This window comes from Melopsittacus undulatus, chromosome 12 (assembly GCF_012275295.1).
Source record: "Melopsittacus undulatus isolate bMelUnd1 chromosome 12, bMelUnd1.mat.Z, whole genome shotgun sequence".
Classification (NCBI taxonomy): domain Eukaryota; kingdom Metazoa; phylum Chordata; class Aves; order Psittaciformes; family Psittaculidae; genus Melopsittacus; species Melopsittacus undulatus.
This window is the reverse complement of record NC_047538.1, coordinates 3063266-3080529: the sequence shown is the minus strand read 5'-3', so window position 1 is coordinate 3080529 and position 17264 is coordinate 3063266. Positions and strand designations below refer to the sequence as shown.

Genomic DNA, 17264 nt, shown 5'->3' with positions numbered 1-17264 from the left:
GGAAAGGAGGATGAGGAGGGACAGGGATGGATGGACATGGAGGCAAGAGGAAAATAGACTGACTTAAGCCATTTCCTTCTCGGGTAAGGGGAGAAGCACTGCAAATCAAAGCACAGGCAGTGTCCTATGCCTGAAAAGCAGGGCCCCGTGTTTTCCCCTGGGAGCACCTCGAGGAATTTCCAGTGCTGGCTGAGCCACATGGAGGAGATTTTGCAGGGTGAGGCTGCAGGAGACAGGTCCCATCCTGCTGCTGAGCAAGCCCAGGTCTGCTGCGACAGCTCCGCCTGTCCTTGGGCTCTATGCCCTGTTGCAAGCGCTTTTACAAGCGCCCAGGTTTGCTTGGCAAAGGCTAAAACAAACACAACTCATGCATGGAGCAAGATGAAGCTCCTGCTCTGCCTTAGGAGCACCCCAAAGCCTTGCAGAGCCCCCCAGGGACCATCATAGGCATAAAACCCGCCCGAGGTCTTGTCCTGCTCCAGTGGCAGTGCAAGAGGGCAAAGAGGATCCTACACCCTTGGAGCTGCACGGGCCGGCCCTGCCCGTCCCTCGGCTGCTGCAATAAGCCTGTCTTGTCTTGCAATCCCTCTTGGCAGGCCCAGGGGAGCAGGGAGGGATGTGGCTGCCCTCCAACGAGAAGCAAATGCAAACATTTCTTCACTGCAGGCTGGGTGCGGTCCGGGGATAAGATTTCCCTGGGCTTTCCCAGCGAAGGCATCTAACGCGGTACCCTGCTGTGAGCTGGGAATCGCAGGAGCAACCGGCTTGGAAAAAGGCCTTTAGGATCATCCAGTCCAACTGTTCCCAGCACTGCCAAAGCCACCCCTAACCCATGGCACTGAGGCCTCGTCTCCACGGGGTGTGAACCCTTGCAGGGACGGTGACTGCAGCCCTGCCCTGGGCAGCCTGTTCCAATGCCTGAGCACCCTCTGGGGCAGGAATTGTTCCTCAGCTCCATCTAAACCTGCCCTGGTGCAGCTTGAGGCCGTTTCCTCTTGTCCCATCCCTTGTTCCTTGGGAGCAGAGCCCAGACCCTCCTGGCTCCATCCTCCTGCCAGGCACTTGTAGGGAGCCATCAGGTCCCCCCTGAGCCTTCTCTTCTCCATCTGAACCCCCCAGTTCACAGCCCATAAAACTCCAAAGGTTGTCTTTCGGGCAACTCAAAGAACTGATTTTTGAACAGCTTTTAAAGTAAAGGATGTGCTGTCAGGCTCACCTGTAGTGGGTTTAAATCAGTGGTGGAAGCGGTGCTTTGTTACAAATGAGGCCTTTTCCCAGGTTTTGTTTGCAAGCCAATGGTTTTTGGCGTGGTGCAGGGAAAGTGAAGCCTGTAAAGGGAAACGGGCTGGAAAGTGCCTTTTCCCCCAGCATCCCCCATGGTCGGCCGTGAGAAATGCAAGCGCAGAGCAGGAGAGATGAGCCGGATTCCTTGCATGCCTTCGCTCTGCCATCACCGCCTCCAAGGGGCCGGGAAGGAGCTGGAGGGGAACACTGCAGGGGGGGAAACCGAGGCTGGAGGAGCTGCCGGGGCTTTGCTGGGAGGAGGGATGGAGGGAGGGGTGGTGGATGGAGGGAGGGAGGAATGGAGGGATGGATGGAGGGATGGATGTGTGAATGGATGGATGGGTGGATGATGGATGGAGGGATGGAGGAATGGTGGTGGATGGATCTGTGGATGGACAGATGGGTGATGGATGGATGGAGGGATGATGGAGGGATGGATGGGTGGTAGATGGAGAGATGGGGAAATGGATGGAGGGGGGGAGACAGACATGGATGAATGGATGGGGGATGGAGGGAGGGAGGGAGAGATGGATGGATGGTGGATGGATAGATGGAGGGAGGGAAGGATGGATGGGAATTAGTGCTGCTGATGGGTTTGTTTTTCAGAGATGGAGGAAAAATGGGGTTTTCTTCTGGTCGGACCAGAGGAAACCATCTCCCATCATCCTGCTGCAGCACTGTCCTTCCCCACAGTGTTTGGAGCCATTTTCTGTGCTGTCACATCTCAACACAAAATAAAACCCTGAAACTCCTTCGATGAGAAGTGGTCTGATCCTGCTGACTAAGGGAGAGGGTGAAAAATCAGCAGGGATTCCTCTGGGAGCAGTTCAAGCCCTGGATTTCTCCAGCTTCATTATGCAGAATGTATATATATATATTTATATATATATTTAAAACCTCGATATTCTCGTTTCCCCCTCATTTTCCTGCACACCTGACCCACCAGCAGCATGGATTGTATTTAAAGCACGCTGTGTGTGTTTTTCAATAACATTGAGTTAAATCAATGCAGCCGTTTGCAGACACATGCTACCAGGCTCTGGTTATTTCAAACCCAATCAACCCCAACCCTCTTTCTGGAAACAGATGCAAGGATTTGTCCTTTTAGAGCCCATCTTTCCCTCATATCCAAAGCGATCACAGCAGCCCGCAAGTCCCGTTTCCCCAAAATGAACCTTTTTTGCCCAGACCGGTCTGTATTATCTCTTTGTTTTGCTGTAACGTCCATTAGAGCCTGTAGATGAGGTGTTTTATTTAACAAAAGAGGTATTTCTCAGTTTATCCCCTTTGTCAAGGCCGTTTATTGAGCTCGGAGATTTATCACTGGGACAAAACGCTGGAGGGAGGAAGAGGAGGGATGAACGGCTCCTAAAACTAAACAGATCCCTTCACTCTCCGTGCGGCCATGCTTTCCCTCACAGCCGCGGGATATACTTTAATCTCCTTTACGGATTGTTCCTTCTGAGGGTGAAGGTTGCTTTTGCGACCGGCGCTTGAAGAGCACGGCTTTTCGTGAAGAAAAGAGAAATAAACACTAAAAAGAAGCGTATTTGAGGGCGAACAGGGGGAGGAGGACGAGGCTCGGGGCTGCCCCTCCCGGCTCCACAGCGCCGCCTCACCCGCGCCTCAGCGGGAACCGCTTCACAAAATGGCCGCCCGGCGGGGCAGCGGCGAGCGGCGCTGAGGCGACAAAATGGCGCCGGGCGGGCAGCGGGGGGAAGGACGAGGACGATGAGCGGCTGGCGGGGCCGGAGCGGCGAGCCGGAGCCTCGGCCGTGCCAAGAGCTCGGCGGAGGGGCTCCTCCTCATGGGCGCATCCCCTCCGGGCGGGCGGTGGAAGCGCTGCGGGGGAAACCCGACCTCCCCCCCTTTTTCCTTCACAAAAGGAAGCGAAAATCCGCCAGAAATGCTGCCTCAGCCCCCCCCGGCGCAGGTCGCCGGCACCGACCCTTAAAATACCTTTTATTTTTCCTCATAGCCTGAAGCTTTTTGGCCCAGAATTGCCCGTTCCCTGCGCTCCCCCTATGACCACCACACGCACCCCGAGGCGGGCCGGTCCATGCCTCCATTCTCTTCCACCGCTTTTCTCCTTCAAGCCGCCACCTCCCGCTCTCCTGTCGGCATGGAGAAATACCCAACCGTGCTTAAAAAGAGAAGAATCAACCCCAAAACACCCGAGGATGGATGCGCCTTCCGAGCCGGAGGCGTGTGGGGAAGAAGAAGCCGTCGCCGCTCGTCTTGTTCCCAACGACAACCTGCCCGCCATAACGTTAATTAAAAGCATATCCTTCGTCTGGTCAGACGTGGTAATACTCTAAATATATATATTATATATATATATTTATTTATATATACACCCGTAATATCCAAACGCTCGTTGTCGGAAGCTGCAGCCAAGGTATCACGTATGCTTTTAATGCTTCTTTTAATGTTGCTTTACCCTTTCCCCCCCCCCAGTGTTGTTACAGGGTACATTATAACATTGTCCCTTCTCTGTTGCAAACCACAGCCCTAAACCAGCGCTGGTTTTTAACCTGGAATTAACAGATTTAGGCCTATGCTGATACTCTTTTATTTCTACACATACAGAAGTATTTCTAACATATTTCTATATACATCTGAATCCCTTTATTTTTTCCTACGGACTGATTATAGAATATCAACCCCCACACCTAAACCACTGTGATTTAATTACATATAACCACTAATTTTGGCCCGTATATACGTTTGATTTTATATATATATTACCTTTGTTTTCCTCCATTGGCTTTCTACTACAATACATCCTAAAAGCAGGAGAAAAAGAAAAAAAAGCCATCAAAAAAAGAGAAAAAGAAGAAAAACCAAGAAGAAACTCGGCTCTTTTTTACAGTCCGTGGTGGAAGTGGCCTGAATGTTTTATTTGTTCCACAGAGATGGAGATTTTCCTTGGGAGATTTGGGGAGGATTTTGTTTTTGTTTTTTTTTCCTTTTTAATTAAAATAATTCAAAAAACACAGAAAAAAAGAAAAATAATAATAATAAAAAAAAAAAAACCTGCACAGAAACCCCAGACCTGAAGCTGCAAATCAAAGAGTCCGGCTCAGACAACTCATTGCGACAGAAGGAGAGGACAAACGAGCTCAAGTGCAATGGCAGATCCGGGAGGAGGGATCAGCTCCCTTATCCCATCCTCTACCGCTCCACACAGCACCATATTCCCTATTTTTTTGTGTGTGCTTTGTGTTGGGGTGGTTGATTTAAAAGCAGAGCCGCTCCTGGGCTTCATTTATATCTATATCTATATATAGATAGCTTTTCCCCCTGCACACACCCCATCCTTGTGCAATCCTCTCCCGTTTATTACGCGCTCCGCGGCTCGCTCTCTTCCCCCCCTCTCTGCGGGTATAAAGGTTTCTCTCCTCTTTCCAGCTTGGCTCCTTATTCCAGAAGCTTCTACGGGGGATGGGAGCACCCACTGCGGAGCCTTTGCCGCAGCGCCGGGCAGGCGTGGTCCTTGCCGGAGGAGGAGGATGAAGATGATGAGGAGGAGGAGGATGCACCACCTCTCCCTGGCATCTCTTCCCCCTCGCTAGATTTCCCCATCCATGACAAGGATGCAGGGAGGTGTTTGCAAGGGTTTGTTTCTTTTTATTTTCCTTTTTTTTTCTTTCACATAAATTTGTTTTCTAGTTTATGTTTTTCCCTTCCCCCTTCGCTAAATGAATTAAAAGCAGGGCTGTCTCCTGATGGAGATGGATGGGGCTGGCTCACAGCCATGGGGTTGCTGCTCGCTTCATCGGGCGCAGCGAGGGCGCCGATGGCAGAAGTGACCTTTCCCAGGCGGTGGGAGGGCAGCAAACACCCCCCTGCCTCGCCATGCTCCTGCTTGGAATTCATTTCAGATAGCAGGGTCATTATTGTTCGGTTTCTCCTCCTTTTCCCTTAAAGAACAGCTCTTTCACTGATGATTTGCTTTTTCCTTGAAGCTTCCTCATGATCTTGGGGGGATTTTTTTGTGTGTGTGTGTTTTCAATTGCGTTTTTAAATTGCCCAGCTGGAGACAAGTCTTGATTAGAGTTGGAACAACAGCTCCGTTTTATTAATAACGGGGAGGATTTACAATCCTGCAGCACCTTCCTTGGAAGGCTTTCCAAATCATTTGCAAACACTCCCGAATTGTAAGATTTCACAGCCCTTGGCTGTGAGGTGGGTAAGTATTTAACGGTGCCACCACCAGGAATCACTCTGGTGGCAAATCTCTGCTTCTGAGTGCTTCAAAAGATGACAGATTTGGTGGGTTTAGGGCTGCAGAGCCGAAGGGGAGGGTGGGGTGGGGGTGAAGGGGGGTTGGCTAAAAGCTGTAACCCCAATCTGCTCAGTGTTCTCTGCAGATGCAGATTGTTTTGCTGGGAACTGGGCTGGGATTTCTCCTCCTGCTCCGTGCAGACGGCTCTGCAGCTTGCCAGGGCGAAGCAGTGGACCTGCCTGCTCGTCATTGAACATCTGCTTATAGATTGTTCCTTCCCCTCCCCTTTTTTTATATAGTTTTAATTCATTACCTTTTTGCAGTCCCCAAGTGACCTCCTTCAGTGCTGGCTCTGCTGTGGTTTGACCACAGCTCTGCATTAAAGCTGGCTGCTGGTGCTAATGTGCCCTGCAAGCCAGAGCAGCCTTGCTTGGAGGACTGGCCCCACCGAGCCAATATAGATGCTCTGCTTCCATGACAGAGCCCTGCACACCACTTTTTCTCCAGCACATCCCTTCTCTGACCCAGGTAGCACAGGGACATTGCAATGTTATGGGTGGAAACTTGTCTTATGCCTTATTTTTTCCCCTTTTTTCTTCCTTTCCAGTGAAACACAGGATTGTTTGTGTAACCCCTCTCCACACCTTTGTAAGTATTACAAACACGCAGTGATCTCAGAGCCTCCTGGGCAGTGGGAGCTGGCCTTGCTGAGGAGGGAAAAGCACGGTGCTCTGGTTGTGTAAGCGTGTGTTGTACACGGGCCACAGAAACCCACAATGTTTCTGTGGTTACTTCTGTCTGCATAGCACAAGTAGGTCCCAGGGCTTCCCCTTCCCACTGCTTACTAATTCACAAAAGCCAAGGCTTTGTGGAAAAAAAGCTCTGCCTTGTGGCCTTAACCAAAAATAAATAAATAAAGTGCTGTGGATTAGTCATCCTCATTGTTAGAGGAAGCTGTGTTTGTCAGTCCTGTGTGTAACGTCTGTGTGGGGGGCATGAACCAGCAGCTTCATTCGGGGAGGCTGGTAACGTGCTCTGGTTGCTGCTCTGTGGAGCGGTGCCACTGAGGCTCCATTGAGCTGCTCCTGGCAGGTGGAAAAGGGACAATCCAGCTTTTCATACCCTTCCCTCCTCCATTTTCCTTCCTCAGAGCTGGTATCTCCACATTGTCAGGAGTGGAAATGTGGAGATAACAGCAGTGAGGCCTGGGTCACTTCCAGTGCCAGAGAAGAAACCCTGGTGATTTAGATGCACTGTTTTTTTCCTGCCTGTGGTAGCTTTTACTCTAACCTCCACTGTTTCACAGAGAAGACCCTTTTGGATGCTCAGAACTATACTGTTTTTAAACCTTAGTTCTTTTTCCCTTCCCCATGGTCGCATAGAATAGCCGTGTGTGCAATTCAATCGGTCCAGCGAAGACAGCTCCCTCCCCCTTTCCCCTTTCCCCTTTCAAAAACCCCCTTCCCAAGCTGTGTGCTCCTGAACTGCTGCATAGGCAGAAAACATACAATGCAGTTGTCAGCATTGTGCTGCTGTGTGGCACGTTAAAAAAAATACACACAAAAGGGGTGGGGAGAACAGTTGCCTCCAGGGAGTAAAACTGTGGGGCCCCTTTCCCTACAACGAACAGACCTACATGCGGTAGCGCATTACTCCCAATTTTGCTGGAGCAAATGGCAGAAGGAGCATTGCAACAGCCTGAATTGTGTTGGTGGAGATCAGTGTCCCCTTGAATTACACTTTTTTTCCCCCTGTGAACTTGCCCCTATAAGATGCTGCTGGTTTATTACTTGATTCCTCAAAGCCATGCTGGCTGCCAAGATCTGTCAGGTTGGAGATAAGGCACAAGCTGTTCCCTGTGAGGGTGCTGAGGCGCTGGCACAGGGTGCCCAGAGAAGCTGTGGCTGCCCCATCCCTGGCAGTGCTCAAGGCCAGGTTGGACACAGGGGCTTGGAGCAGCTGCTCCAGTGGAAGGGGTCCCTGCCCATGGCAGGGGTTGGAACTGGATGAGCTTTAAGGTCCCTTCAACCTAAACCATCCTGTGATGTTATGACAAAGGCTGATGCTTCCTTACTCGGTACAGTTCTTTTTGTGGTGTCATAAAAAGCACCCAGTGCTGGTCTTCCTGGGGTCACAAGTGACATCAAGGCACAGAGTCATTAGTGCACAGGGAGTGTTGGGTATCGGCACCTTCTTGTTAGCCTCCTGTAATGAGAATATTGGCATTGGTATCGCGTGGCTGCCTCTGGCTGACCACGGAGAGGCCGTGCCCAGCTATGCTGGAGCAGCACCATGTGGGAAATGCAAGATTCCCTGCCAGTGTCCCCCTGCTTGCTGCAGGTTTGTAGCACAGCTCCGACTTTATGCTTTTTTGGCACAAAAAATGAGTGGAGAGCAAGTGTGAGGTGTCCAGGCCAGCTTCCATACGGTGCTCCTGAGAGAGCTGGTGTGTGGTGTCCTGTGAAAACTGCCAATAGCTCCTGTGCCCGAAGCCTCGGCTGTACTTGGAGTAAACCACCATGGACAGGGATATGACTTTTATTCTCTCATCAGGGATGTGTTGGTTTGGAGATCCGCCTTGTGCTCCTCAGAGGCCTCTGCTGGCATGGAGGGACCCTGGACTGAGAAGCTGGCCGCTTGGGATTTTCCCATATTTTTCAGGTCGGCACATCCTGTGGGACTTGGGATTACTTTTCTTTGGCAGTTTAGGACAAATGAGGGAGAATTACCTTGTGAGAGCTGAACCTTTACCACCTCTGCTTTGGACTGAAGAGCTGCTGCTATTACATCCATGGCATTTCCAAGCTAAACACATTTCTGGTGCCAAAAAGCAGGTGAGCAATAGAAACCTCCACTCCATAATGGGGAAAAAACATGGTCTTTCAAGCTTTCCTGTTATCCCAGAGAGTTAGGAAGCTGCACCATGAGGTCTGCAGAGGTGAAATGAAAGCAAAGGCCACTCAAGGCACCCCTCTCCTGTGTTGTATCACTGTTATTTTTCTTTAGTGCTTTTCTCTGAAGGGGGAGAGCCATAACCACACCAACGTGTGTTCCATCCGCATCGTCTAAAACACCGAGTTGCTTCAGTGTCAAAATGGTGTTTGATGGAACAAAAGCTCTGGTAGTGGCTGGCTCAGTATTTATTTTGTGCTGATCAATCTGATGGGGAATGTGGGGAAGAGCAGCCTTAAGCTGACAGGTTTGGACTTCGGGTTTTGTATTAAAACCTTGTTCTGCAACGGTTCCAGTGTCATATCTGGGATTTTTTTCTTGGGCACATGGGGCTTTTATGTAGAAATAATACAACAGTAGTACAGGATACAGTGATCTATCCCATCCTAAGGGATTTATATCCATTGGAGTGGTCCTGTTTGGGTACCAAATCAGATGGGGCTGGGGTTTTTTTTCTTCTTTATTTTCCCCTAAAATGTATTCTTTTGCAGCCTGGAAGACTGAAGTCCTCTCTGTTTAGCCGCCCTGTCTTTAGGAAAACGCCTTGTGAGGTGAGCAGGTTCAGCCCTATGGTACGTGGTCACACAGAAGTTGGGGGGCAGGGGGAGCAGCACTGTGACATTCCTCATTTTTCCTCAACAACAGGCAAAACTATGGGTTGTTATATATAAATAACAATTAATTCTGATATATGTACTAAGAATAAGCTCTTCTGCAGGCTTGTGCTGGCACACAGTGTTTCGGTTGTGTGGCTCGGCCATCACACTGGACCCTGCTGCTGAAGAAAACTGAAGTGAGAAAAATACCAAATAGAAAATAAAATTATTTAGCAAATAAATTACTAAATGCAGGGTTTGGAAAATGTGGGGGGAGTTTTCTGGGTGGAGTCATCTCCCCATGAACAACTGGAGCACTAACACTCAGAGGGGAATGAACCAAAATGACTAGCTTTATTAATACAAATCCTATACTTTGTGTTGCTTAGGATCCAGAACCAGACTTCGTGTTCAAAGCCATTATCAGTGTGTAAGCTGATATCCTCTGTCTTGGCAACAAATGAGCCCAAACACCAAACAGCACCAATGCCTTCTTGGAGAAAATTATCCGTCGCATAAAACGTTAATGGGTAAGCAATAAAATTAGGCCTGTAATTCAGGCTTGGCTTAAAACTGAGCTAAAAGCCTCACTGGCATTTGGGTATTCAGCTGCCATAGCATCGTTTTAATAAACAGAGTCAATGAGCAGGAAAGGGCCATAAATAAATACAGTTTATAGTGACAAAATGGTGGCTGGAGCTGGGTGGCTCGAACAAAGAAATGCTCTGTGCATTCCTCGTGATGTCTGAGGGCTCCCGTATGGCTAAACCTACGGTTTTCCAGTAAAAAACAAAGCAAGTGGGATGTGCACTGGATGCTGTTGGGGATGATTGCTGTGTGTCACTATGTGATCGCTCTAATCCATGCTGGATGTAGCTGTCCATGTCCCCAGCTATGGGGAGAGGTGTAACGCCTTCCTTCCCGACTCCAGCTGTGCTCCACAGAGGAATTGCTACACTGGGACCCAGTGTAAGGAATTACACTCTTGGCACATGGAGCTCCCATTGCTGTCCCTGTTAGTCTCTAATCTTTGCTTCTGAAGTGTTTGGCAAGCTGTCCTGGTGACACATGGCAGCGAGCTCTGCTGCACGGGTAAGATGCTGCTGTGTTCAGAACATGGAAACTTGCCTTTTCTCTGGTGTTTGGTGTTCTGTCCTTAAAGGGAGGCTCTCTCTAGCTAGTCTGCAGACCCCAAGGATGTTTTCTGATTCTCCTGCCCCTTTTTCTCTCCTCCAAGCTGGTTGCTGCTAACTTTACTAGTTCTTTATAAGGCAGCCCCGTTTTCTCACGCCTTTAATGGTTCTCTTTTGATCTGCCCCCTTCTTGCTTTGATTTTCTTGCCGTGAACACGGCGTTCAAGCTGAGATGGGTTTATAACCTCATTACTATATAGCCTGGTGCTTTAATCCTCTCCAACTGCCGATAAGAAATGTCCCAATGTTTTCACTACGGGGTTGACCGAGATGTCCGGAGATAGCTGGGTTCTCGGCTACACCCACAGGAGTAATTCATGTTGCTCCTTGAGGTGTGCCAGGTTCTTGTGTGTACTGAAGGCTGTTGGGCATTGGAGAGCTGCTGCAGCCCCCTTGTCCTAAACGCTCTGCCCGCCTACGATGGGTGGCACATGGGGATGAGTGTCTGTGCCTTGTCCCTGGATGCTCATTATGGTGTTGCCTGTGGCAGTGTTGGCAGCTGCCATGTAGGAGCTGTCCTCTGCCAGGGAGGTGCCTTTTGCTGGGTGGATGGTTCTGTCCATGCTGGTCTCCAGCCTGGGTCTGTGCTCTTCAAAGTCTTCCAGTGAGTTGTTACAGCAATATCCCAGTGTTGTAACTGGAACTGTTTCTTCTTCAAAGTGTTTCAGAAGTATTGGGATGGTCCAGAGCTTTATTTGTGTCACCAGCCAGGCTCTGTGTGCCTCTTCCAGTTGGCTTTAGCATAGGCAGAGCCCTGAAGAGCTAATTTCAACTATGTTTCTCCTGTCAGCAGAGCTGACAGCTTTGCTTACGACAGCTTTCAGTCCATGGGCATCCCTCTCGGACCCTGCTTGAGGTTCCTTGAGAGACCCGGGAGCTGACGCAGTTTCCTTGTGTCCCTTAGAGGCAGGGAGGGAAAAATTCAGCATAGAAAATCCATTTGGTGCATGGTTTAGGTTTCTTCCCCTCCCAAATGGGTGCCTGCAGAGCCTGTTGAAGGTATGGACATGTAGCAACCGCTCTTTGTGCTTCCAACCAGCTGAAACAGAGCAAAGCTTGTTCACATAAAGAAACGTGCGGTGGAGCACGTTGGCAGCACATCTTCTCTTGTGTACATGGCTCCATCACAAGTTTTAAATAATAGATGGTTTGTGTGCAAAGATTCCTTGGTTTTATGTTAGATTCATCAGTAGATCTTGCTTTGGTGGAGCAGCTAACACCCATCATCACTGGGGAAACTGAGGCACGGGGCTGGTTTGGGATGGGCTCGTGGTGGAGGGGTTGGGGATAAGGCTCATGTTGACATGCGTCAGAGGCCTGATTAAATCAGGAGATCGGTGTGTTTGTTAAAGCACTGATAGCGCGATGACTTTGACCACTTGTCAAGGTGGACTTGTTGCCAGGAGGCTACAGTGGCCCTGGGGAAGGCTCTGGCCACACTGGGGGGGGGCACTGACAAAAAACCATGGTTTGAAGCGCTGTTGTGAGGTTTTGGCTAAGGAAAATAGGGGAATATTGGTATTCTGAGCTGGAAAGTGCTAATGGGCTTCAGAAAAATACTGTTTGTGGCCATGGGTGTGCATTTTATCTTGACCTCAAGCTGTGTGGTGTCACACAGTGGCAACTGGTTGGGCATGTTCAATTTAGGGTGTAGAAATGGGTGGTTTTATCTGTACAGAGGCACATTTCATAGGAGGACAGTGTAGTTTGGGTTGAAGGGACCTTAAAGCTCATCCAGCTCCAACCCCTGCCACAGGCAGGGACCCCTTCCACTGGAGCAGCTGCTCCAAGCCCCTGTGTCCAACCTGGCCTTGAGCACTGCCAGGGATGGGGCAGCCACAGCTTCTCTGGGCACCCTGTGCCAGCGCCTCAGCACCCTCCCAGGGAAGAGCTTGTGCCTTATATGGTGGAAAACGAGACCCTTTGGGTTGAAAACCATTCAGCCCCTTTGCAGTCTCCCACTGAGCAGCTCCATATTCCCCACGAGCGTTTCCTTCACCCTGGCTTTAATCACAGAGCCATGGTGGGTGGAGAAAGGGGTTCAAGGATGTGCAGCTGAATCCTCCCGTCAGGAATTCCCACGGCCTTCCCATTCTGGGGCAGGCTTTACTTTTTGCAATGCACCCCCTTTATTTTTGGCAATGTACCCCCTTAATTTTTGGCAGTGTCTCCCGTTATTTTTTGCAATGCACCTCTTTGTTTTGCACAGCACTTACTTATTACATAGCATCCTACTTTTTGCGATAGCCCCTTTTGTTTTCGCAGTGCCCCCCTTTGCAATACAACCCCCTTTATTTTCTGTGTACCACCCTTTTTTTGCAGTGTTCCCCCTTTTTATAGCCCCCTCATTTTTGCAATATACCCCCTTCATTTATTGCACAGCACCCCACTTTTTTGCAATACATCCCCCTTTAGTTTTTCACTGCACCCCCTTTATATTTTGCTATGCACCCCCTTTATTGTTTGCAATTCACCCCTTTATGTTTTGCAGGGCAGCCCCCCTTTATTTCTTGCATTGCACCCCCTTTTTGCATTGCACCCCCTTTATTTTCTGCAGTGCCCCCCATTTTCAACCCACCCCTTTACATCTGCAGCCCTTTATTCTCTGTATATCACCCAGTTTTTTGAAGTGCCCCCTTTATTTCTCCCAATTCACCGTTTTTTGCAATTCACCCTTCATTTTCGCACCGCACCGTTTGCTTTTCGCCCAGCCCCCACTTTGCAAGACCCCCCCTTTACCCCTGGCCTAGCACCCCGTTTTTCACAGCACAACCCCTTCATTTTTACCAATCCACCCCATTTTCTCATTGCCCCCCCCCCGTGTTTCCCATCGCAACCTCCTCCCCCTCCCTCACCCGCTCGCGCCGCCGCGCAGGCGCACTGCCGCCGCTCTCCGGCCTCACGAGGGCGGGGCGTTGCGCGCCCGCGCTCAACCCCCGCCGGCGGTCCCGAGGCGCGCACCCGTGGGGGGGGCGCAGTGCGCGTGCGCGGGGCCGTTGCGAGAGAGGCGCGGAGCGGGGGGGGGGTGGGGGGCTTGGGGCAGGATCCGCGCTGCCGCTGACGGAGGAGGAGGAAGCGGGAGCGAGCGAGCGAGGGCCGCGGCGGGGGGAGGCAGCGAGGAAGAAAACCGTCGGCGGAGGGGGAGCCCGCGGCCCGGCAGCCAGGGGGCCCCCCCGCAGGGGATGGTGTCGTCCGCCGCGGGGGGAGGCAGCCGGCGGCGCTGAGGGCGGCAGGGCCCCGCGGCGGAAGAGGCGGAGGGCGGCGGGGAGGAGGCGGAGGAGGAGGAGGTGGCGACGGCGGCGGCGGGCAGCGAGCGGCGGCCGGCAGCGCTGCGCGGGGATAGGCGGCAGCGAGCCGGGGCAGGGGCGGCGGGCTCGCCCCGCGCCGCGCAGCATGGTGCGGGAAACCAGGCACCTCTGGGTGGGCAACCTGCCGGAGAACGTGCGTGAGGAGAAGATCATCGAGCACTTCAAGCGGTGAGTGCGGAGAGAGGGGGGAAGGAGGCTCCTGAGGGGCCTTCCCGCGCCTTCGGGTCGGTGTCGGCAGCCGCGGCTGTCCCGGCCCTCGGTGTGAGGGAAATGGGGGTGAAAACACCGTGAAAGGGGAATAGCGGGGAGGGAGCGGGGAACGCGGCCTGCGGACGGCAGGAGGAAAACAAAACCGCTGTTAAATAACCCCGCGCCATGGCGAGGAGCGTCCGCCGAGGGACGGCGGCGTGGACGGGCCGAGGAGCATCATCCCCGTGGGATAGAAGAGCACCGGCGGCTGAGCGCAAGGCGCAGCAGGAGCAGCGTGTGGGAGCGGTGCACGGAGTGGATCTCGTACCGAGGTGCCGGAGGCAGCCCCAGCTTGGCCATCTTGCTTTTTTAACCGTCGTTTTTCACCATGAGCCAACCTTTGGAGTTTTCTCTCGTTGTTTCCCCGCCTTTTTGCCGTGTTTTTCTCCGCCTTGGAGCCATGAGGATGCTGCGTGTGTGTGTGTGTGTGTCCCGCAGCGAGCGGTGGGAACCGAAGCGGCTGCAGCAGCGAAAACGTGACTGAAACACCCCCCCCACCCCCCAAATCACACCGATCCCCATGAGGAAAACACGGGATTCCTGCCCGCGGGAAGCGCTCCGGACTCCTGACGATACCGTGGCTTTCTGGGTTTTCTTTTTCCCGTTTTTTTGTTGTTGTTGCCGAGGTTAATCCTGCTCATAAGGAAGTAGTAGCTGTTTGCATGGTTGTGTTTTTTTTCCTCCTCCCCATGTCTTTTCATGCGAGGAGGAGGAGGAAGAAGAGGAGGAGGAGGCAGCAGATTCTCCCCCGCTGCCTCAGCAACACCGTTTTCCTCGGGAAATGCACCAAGCTGATGGAATCTTCTATTTTTCATCATTTTTTAGGGGAAAAAGAAGGTCAAGAGCCCCTGGGTGGCTGCTCAGCGCACGGTGCTCCAGCAGGGCTGTTACACACACGCACACCACCCCCCCCCCCCACTGAAGGAAAAGGATTTTAAAGCTTCCTTTAATCTTCCTGCGTTGGAAAAATGACTGCGCGTCCTTAATAATGAGTCACCATGGGAAAAATAGATGCGGTGACACTGAGGGAGAAGGAAGGTCCCGGCTCCTGCTCGTACCCCATCCTCACAGCACCTAAAATGGTGTTGGGGCGCCCGTTGAGGTGATGGGTGCATGGAGGGGCCCCCGGGGTCTCCTTCATCCTCCTGGGCTGCATCTGCAGCAGGAAAGCTCCATCCCGGGATTACTCTGGTTTAATGGAGCTTCTTCTATTCTCCCCCTAAGCCCACACTACGGGACCGTGGTTCAGTGCTCGACGTGGTTTGTTTTGTCCGTCAGACCGGGTGCCGTGACCCAGCGTTGTACAAAGACAGCGGTCTTGGGGGTACAAAACCCGCACTGGGGTTGTTGGGTTGATTCCTGGCATGGCTGACTGAAGGAATAGCCACTGGAAAGTGGGAATGTGACATTCCTGGGTCTTGATTTTGTCCAGGTCTTCTCCTTTTGTAAGATGTAGCGAAGCAGGGAAAAAGTTGCTATGGTACTGTTGCTTGGAGATGGATGGGAAAAAACGGCAGGCAATGAACTGTGAATTCCCTTTTTTTCCTCTTTATGGTTGTTTTTACCTTCCCGAGTTTCAGTCGGAGGTTTGGGAAGGGGATTTGCAGCCAGGCAACCCCCCTATTCCTGCCGTTTCTCACTGCCTTTCCCAAACTGCTTTTTAACCGGGATTAGTGTGTTTGGAGGAGGCTGATCTCGTGCAAGTAAACACGGATAAAATAACGCTTCCCGTGGTTTGGCTGTGGGGGCAGGGGGGGGAAATGACACGTCGCCTGTGTAGCGCTTTTGGGGGTGCCAACACCTCGACGGTTGTGGGTGTAGAAGGGGCGAGGGGTGTAGGTTGAGTGTGGTTGCGGGCTCGGTGTTGTAGGTGCTGTAGGTGGACAATGGAGCAAGGCTTCCTTTGTATGCTGGTCCTCGCTGGGGGGAAGGGACACGTTACACAAGGATTGCGTGGCGGGGGGGTGGGGGGGTATATCCATAGGGAAGGCGGCTGGCTCGGAGCGCCGTGGTGGGATGCAGGAGGCTCCCTCCTTGGAATGGATGGTTTAGTTTGGAGAGAAAGTCATTTCAGATGGAGCTGGGCTTGGCAAATCCCAGTTCCCACCCATCCCCCAGCCTGGGAGCAGGGTGAGGAGCGAGCGGGAGGAAGGGTTTGGGGAATTGCAGCCGGGAATTCTGTGCTACCCCCAAAGGCTCTGTGCAACCCACGGCAGTGTTTGCTTTCCCCATTTCCTTGGGAAACACTCTCATGTCCATATCAAACCCTGTACGCAAGCGGCCCTGCCGTTGCACAGCCTCTGCTAGGGGCACGCAGGAGAAACACAACCATTTTGTGTGTAAAGCAGCAAAAAAGACTCCAAAACCTCAAAACCCAACAGGCGTATCCAGTGCAAGGGGGTCGCTGCTTCTCCCCCCACCTCAGTGAACCAGTTACAGTGGGAACTGTTGGGTTCCCAGTGGATTCCCAGTCTCGTCGTTCTCTTAGGGGATGAGTTAAGATGGAAGAGGTGTTCTCAAAGTGTGTTTTGGGTTTTGCAGAACGCTCCTGACTGGTTTTGTTGAGTGTGAATTGAAATAACACCTTTTGCTTAGGAATCCTTCTAACTAAAGAATATTGAAGCTGGTCTCAGGAAGCACCAGCTTATGTGAACAGTGTTATTTTTTTTCCTTAAAACCCCCTTTTTCCAATCTCCATAATAAAAGGAATTGCAAAAAAAACCCAACAAAACCCTGACTTTTTGTGCATTTTAACAAGTTGAGAGTGTTCCAGCCTTTCAGTTCCATACCCAGATACTCCCTCTTAAAACCTTCCTCCTAATGCACTCTGTTCTCTTTCAGCTGAGTTCTGAAGGCATTCCCAAATAGGAAAGCTGGGATTGGAAACTGCTGCTCAGATAGAATAAGCAGCAAATCTGTGTGAGGATGTGGGGAAGGGGCCTGGGTGCTCAGGGGAGCGGTGGGTTCACCCCATCAATGCTGTCTTGACTAGCAGGGGAAAGAGTCATCACCATCATTGAACCAGATGCTCGGCAGCTTTGCAGAGCAAGTGGACTAAATATAGTAACAGTTGTCCCCAGCACACTGTGGCCTTCCATGGCTTGTTTTTTCCCCTCTGTGTTTTCTTCCAGTTAACTGAAAGAACATGGCTTTATCCCTTTATTGGTGTTTTAAAGGGCAAAGAGGAGTAAAAGCCTCTTAATTATGAAGCATGTGACTTTGGAATGCCAGCTCCTGTTCTGTGGGAGAGTTGAGACATTCACGGTGGCAACCGAGTCCAGGAGAAGCTCTGGATTCCAGGAAACAAATGTGCTCCTTTGAAATCATTAGAAATAAACTGTGGATCGGCTCAATGTTGGAGAAGACAAGTAACTGTTCAGGAGGTTTTTTTGGGCTGTCTGGTTTCTCCTTGTTCTGATCTCTGTTGGAGAAGATGCACAGGAGAGATGGGGAG

At 51.5% G+C, this 17264-nt stretch overlaps 1 protein-coding gene and 3 long non-coding RNA genes across 6 annotated transcripts in view; 3 read left to right on the top strand and 1 right to left on the bottom strand.

Annotated features, from left to right (window-relative positions):
- Window positions 1–2698: 2698 nt before the first annotated feature.
- On the top strand, window positions 2699–6447 carry LOC115945904 (uncharacterized). The gene is made up of 3 exons (XR_004550151.1): window positions 2699–3590; window positions 4696–4902; window positions 6120–6447. It is a non-coding gene; the product is annotated as an uncharacterized lncRNA (long non-coding RNA).
- Window positions 3147–4778, bottom strand: LOC115945905 (uncharacterized). The gene is made up of 3 exons (XR_004080094.2): window positions 4340–4778; window positions 4033–4070; window positions 3147–3398 (listed from the first exon to the last, which is right to left on the bottom strand). It is a non-coding gene; the product is annotated as an uncharacterized lncRNA (long non-coding RNA).
- Window positions 6448–7456: 1009 nt separating the features above from the next.
- Window positions 7457–10807, top strand: LOC115945901 (uncharacterized). Its single transcript, XR_004080092.2, has 3 exons — window positions 7457–8346; window positions 8956–9015; window positions 9450–10807. It is a non-coding gene; the product is annotated as an uncharacterized lncRNA (long non-coding RNA).
- Window positions 10808–13585: 2778 nt separating this feature from the next.
- The window catches only part of SPEN (spen family transcriptional repressor), a 66145-nt gene continuing 62466 nt past the window's right edge, over window positions 13586–17264 (top strand). For all 3 annotated transcript variants that reach the window (XM_034068057.1, XM_034068059.1, XM_034068058.1), the window contains exon 1: window positions 13586–13729. In XM_034068057.1, the coding sequence (XP_033923948.1) occupies window positions 13647–13729 (83 nt within the window). In that variant the 5' untranslated portion in view covers window positions 13586–13646. The remainder of the gene's footprint in view (window positions 13730–17264) is intronic.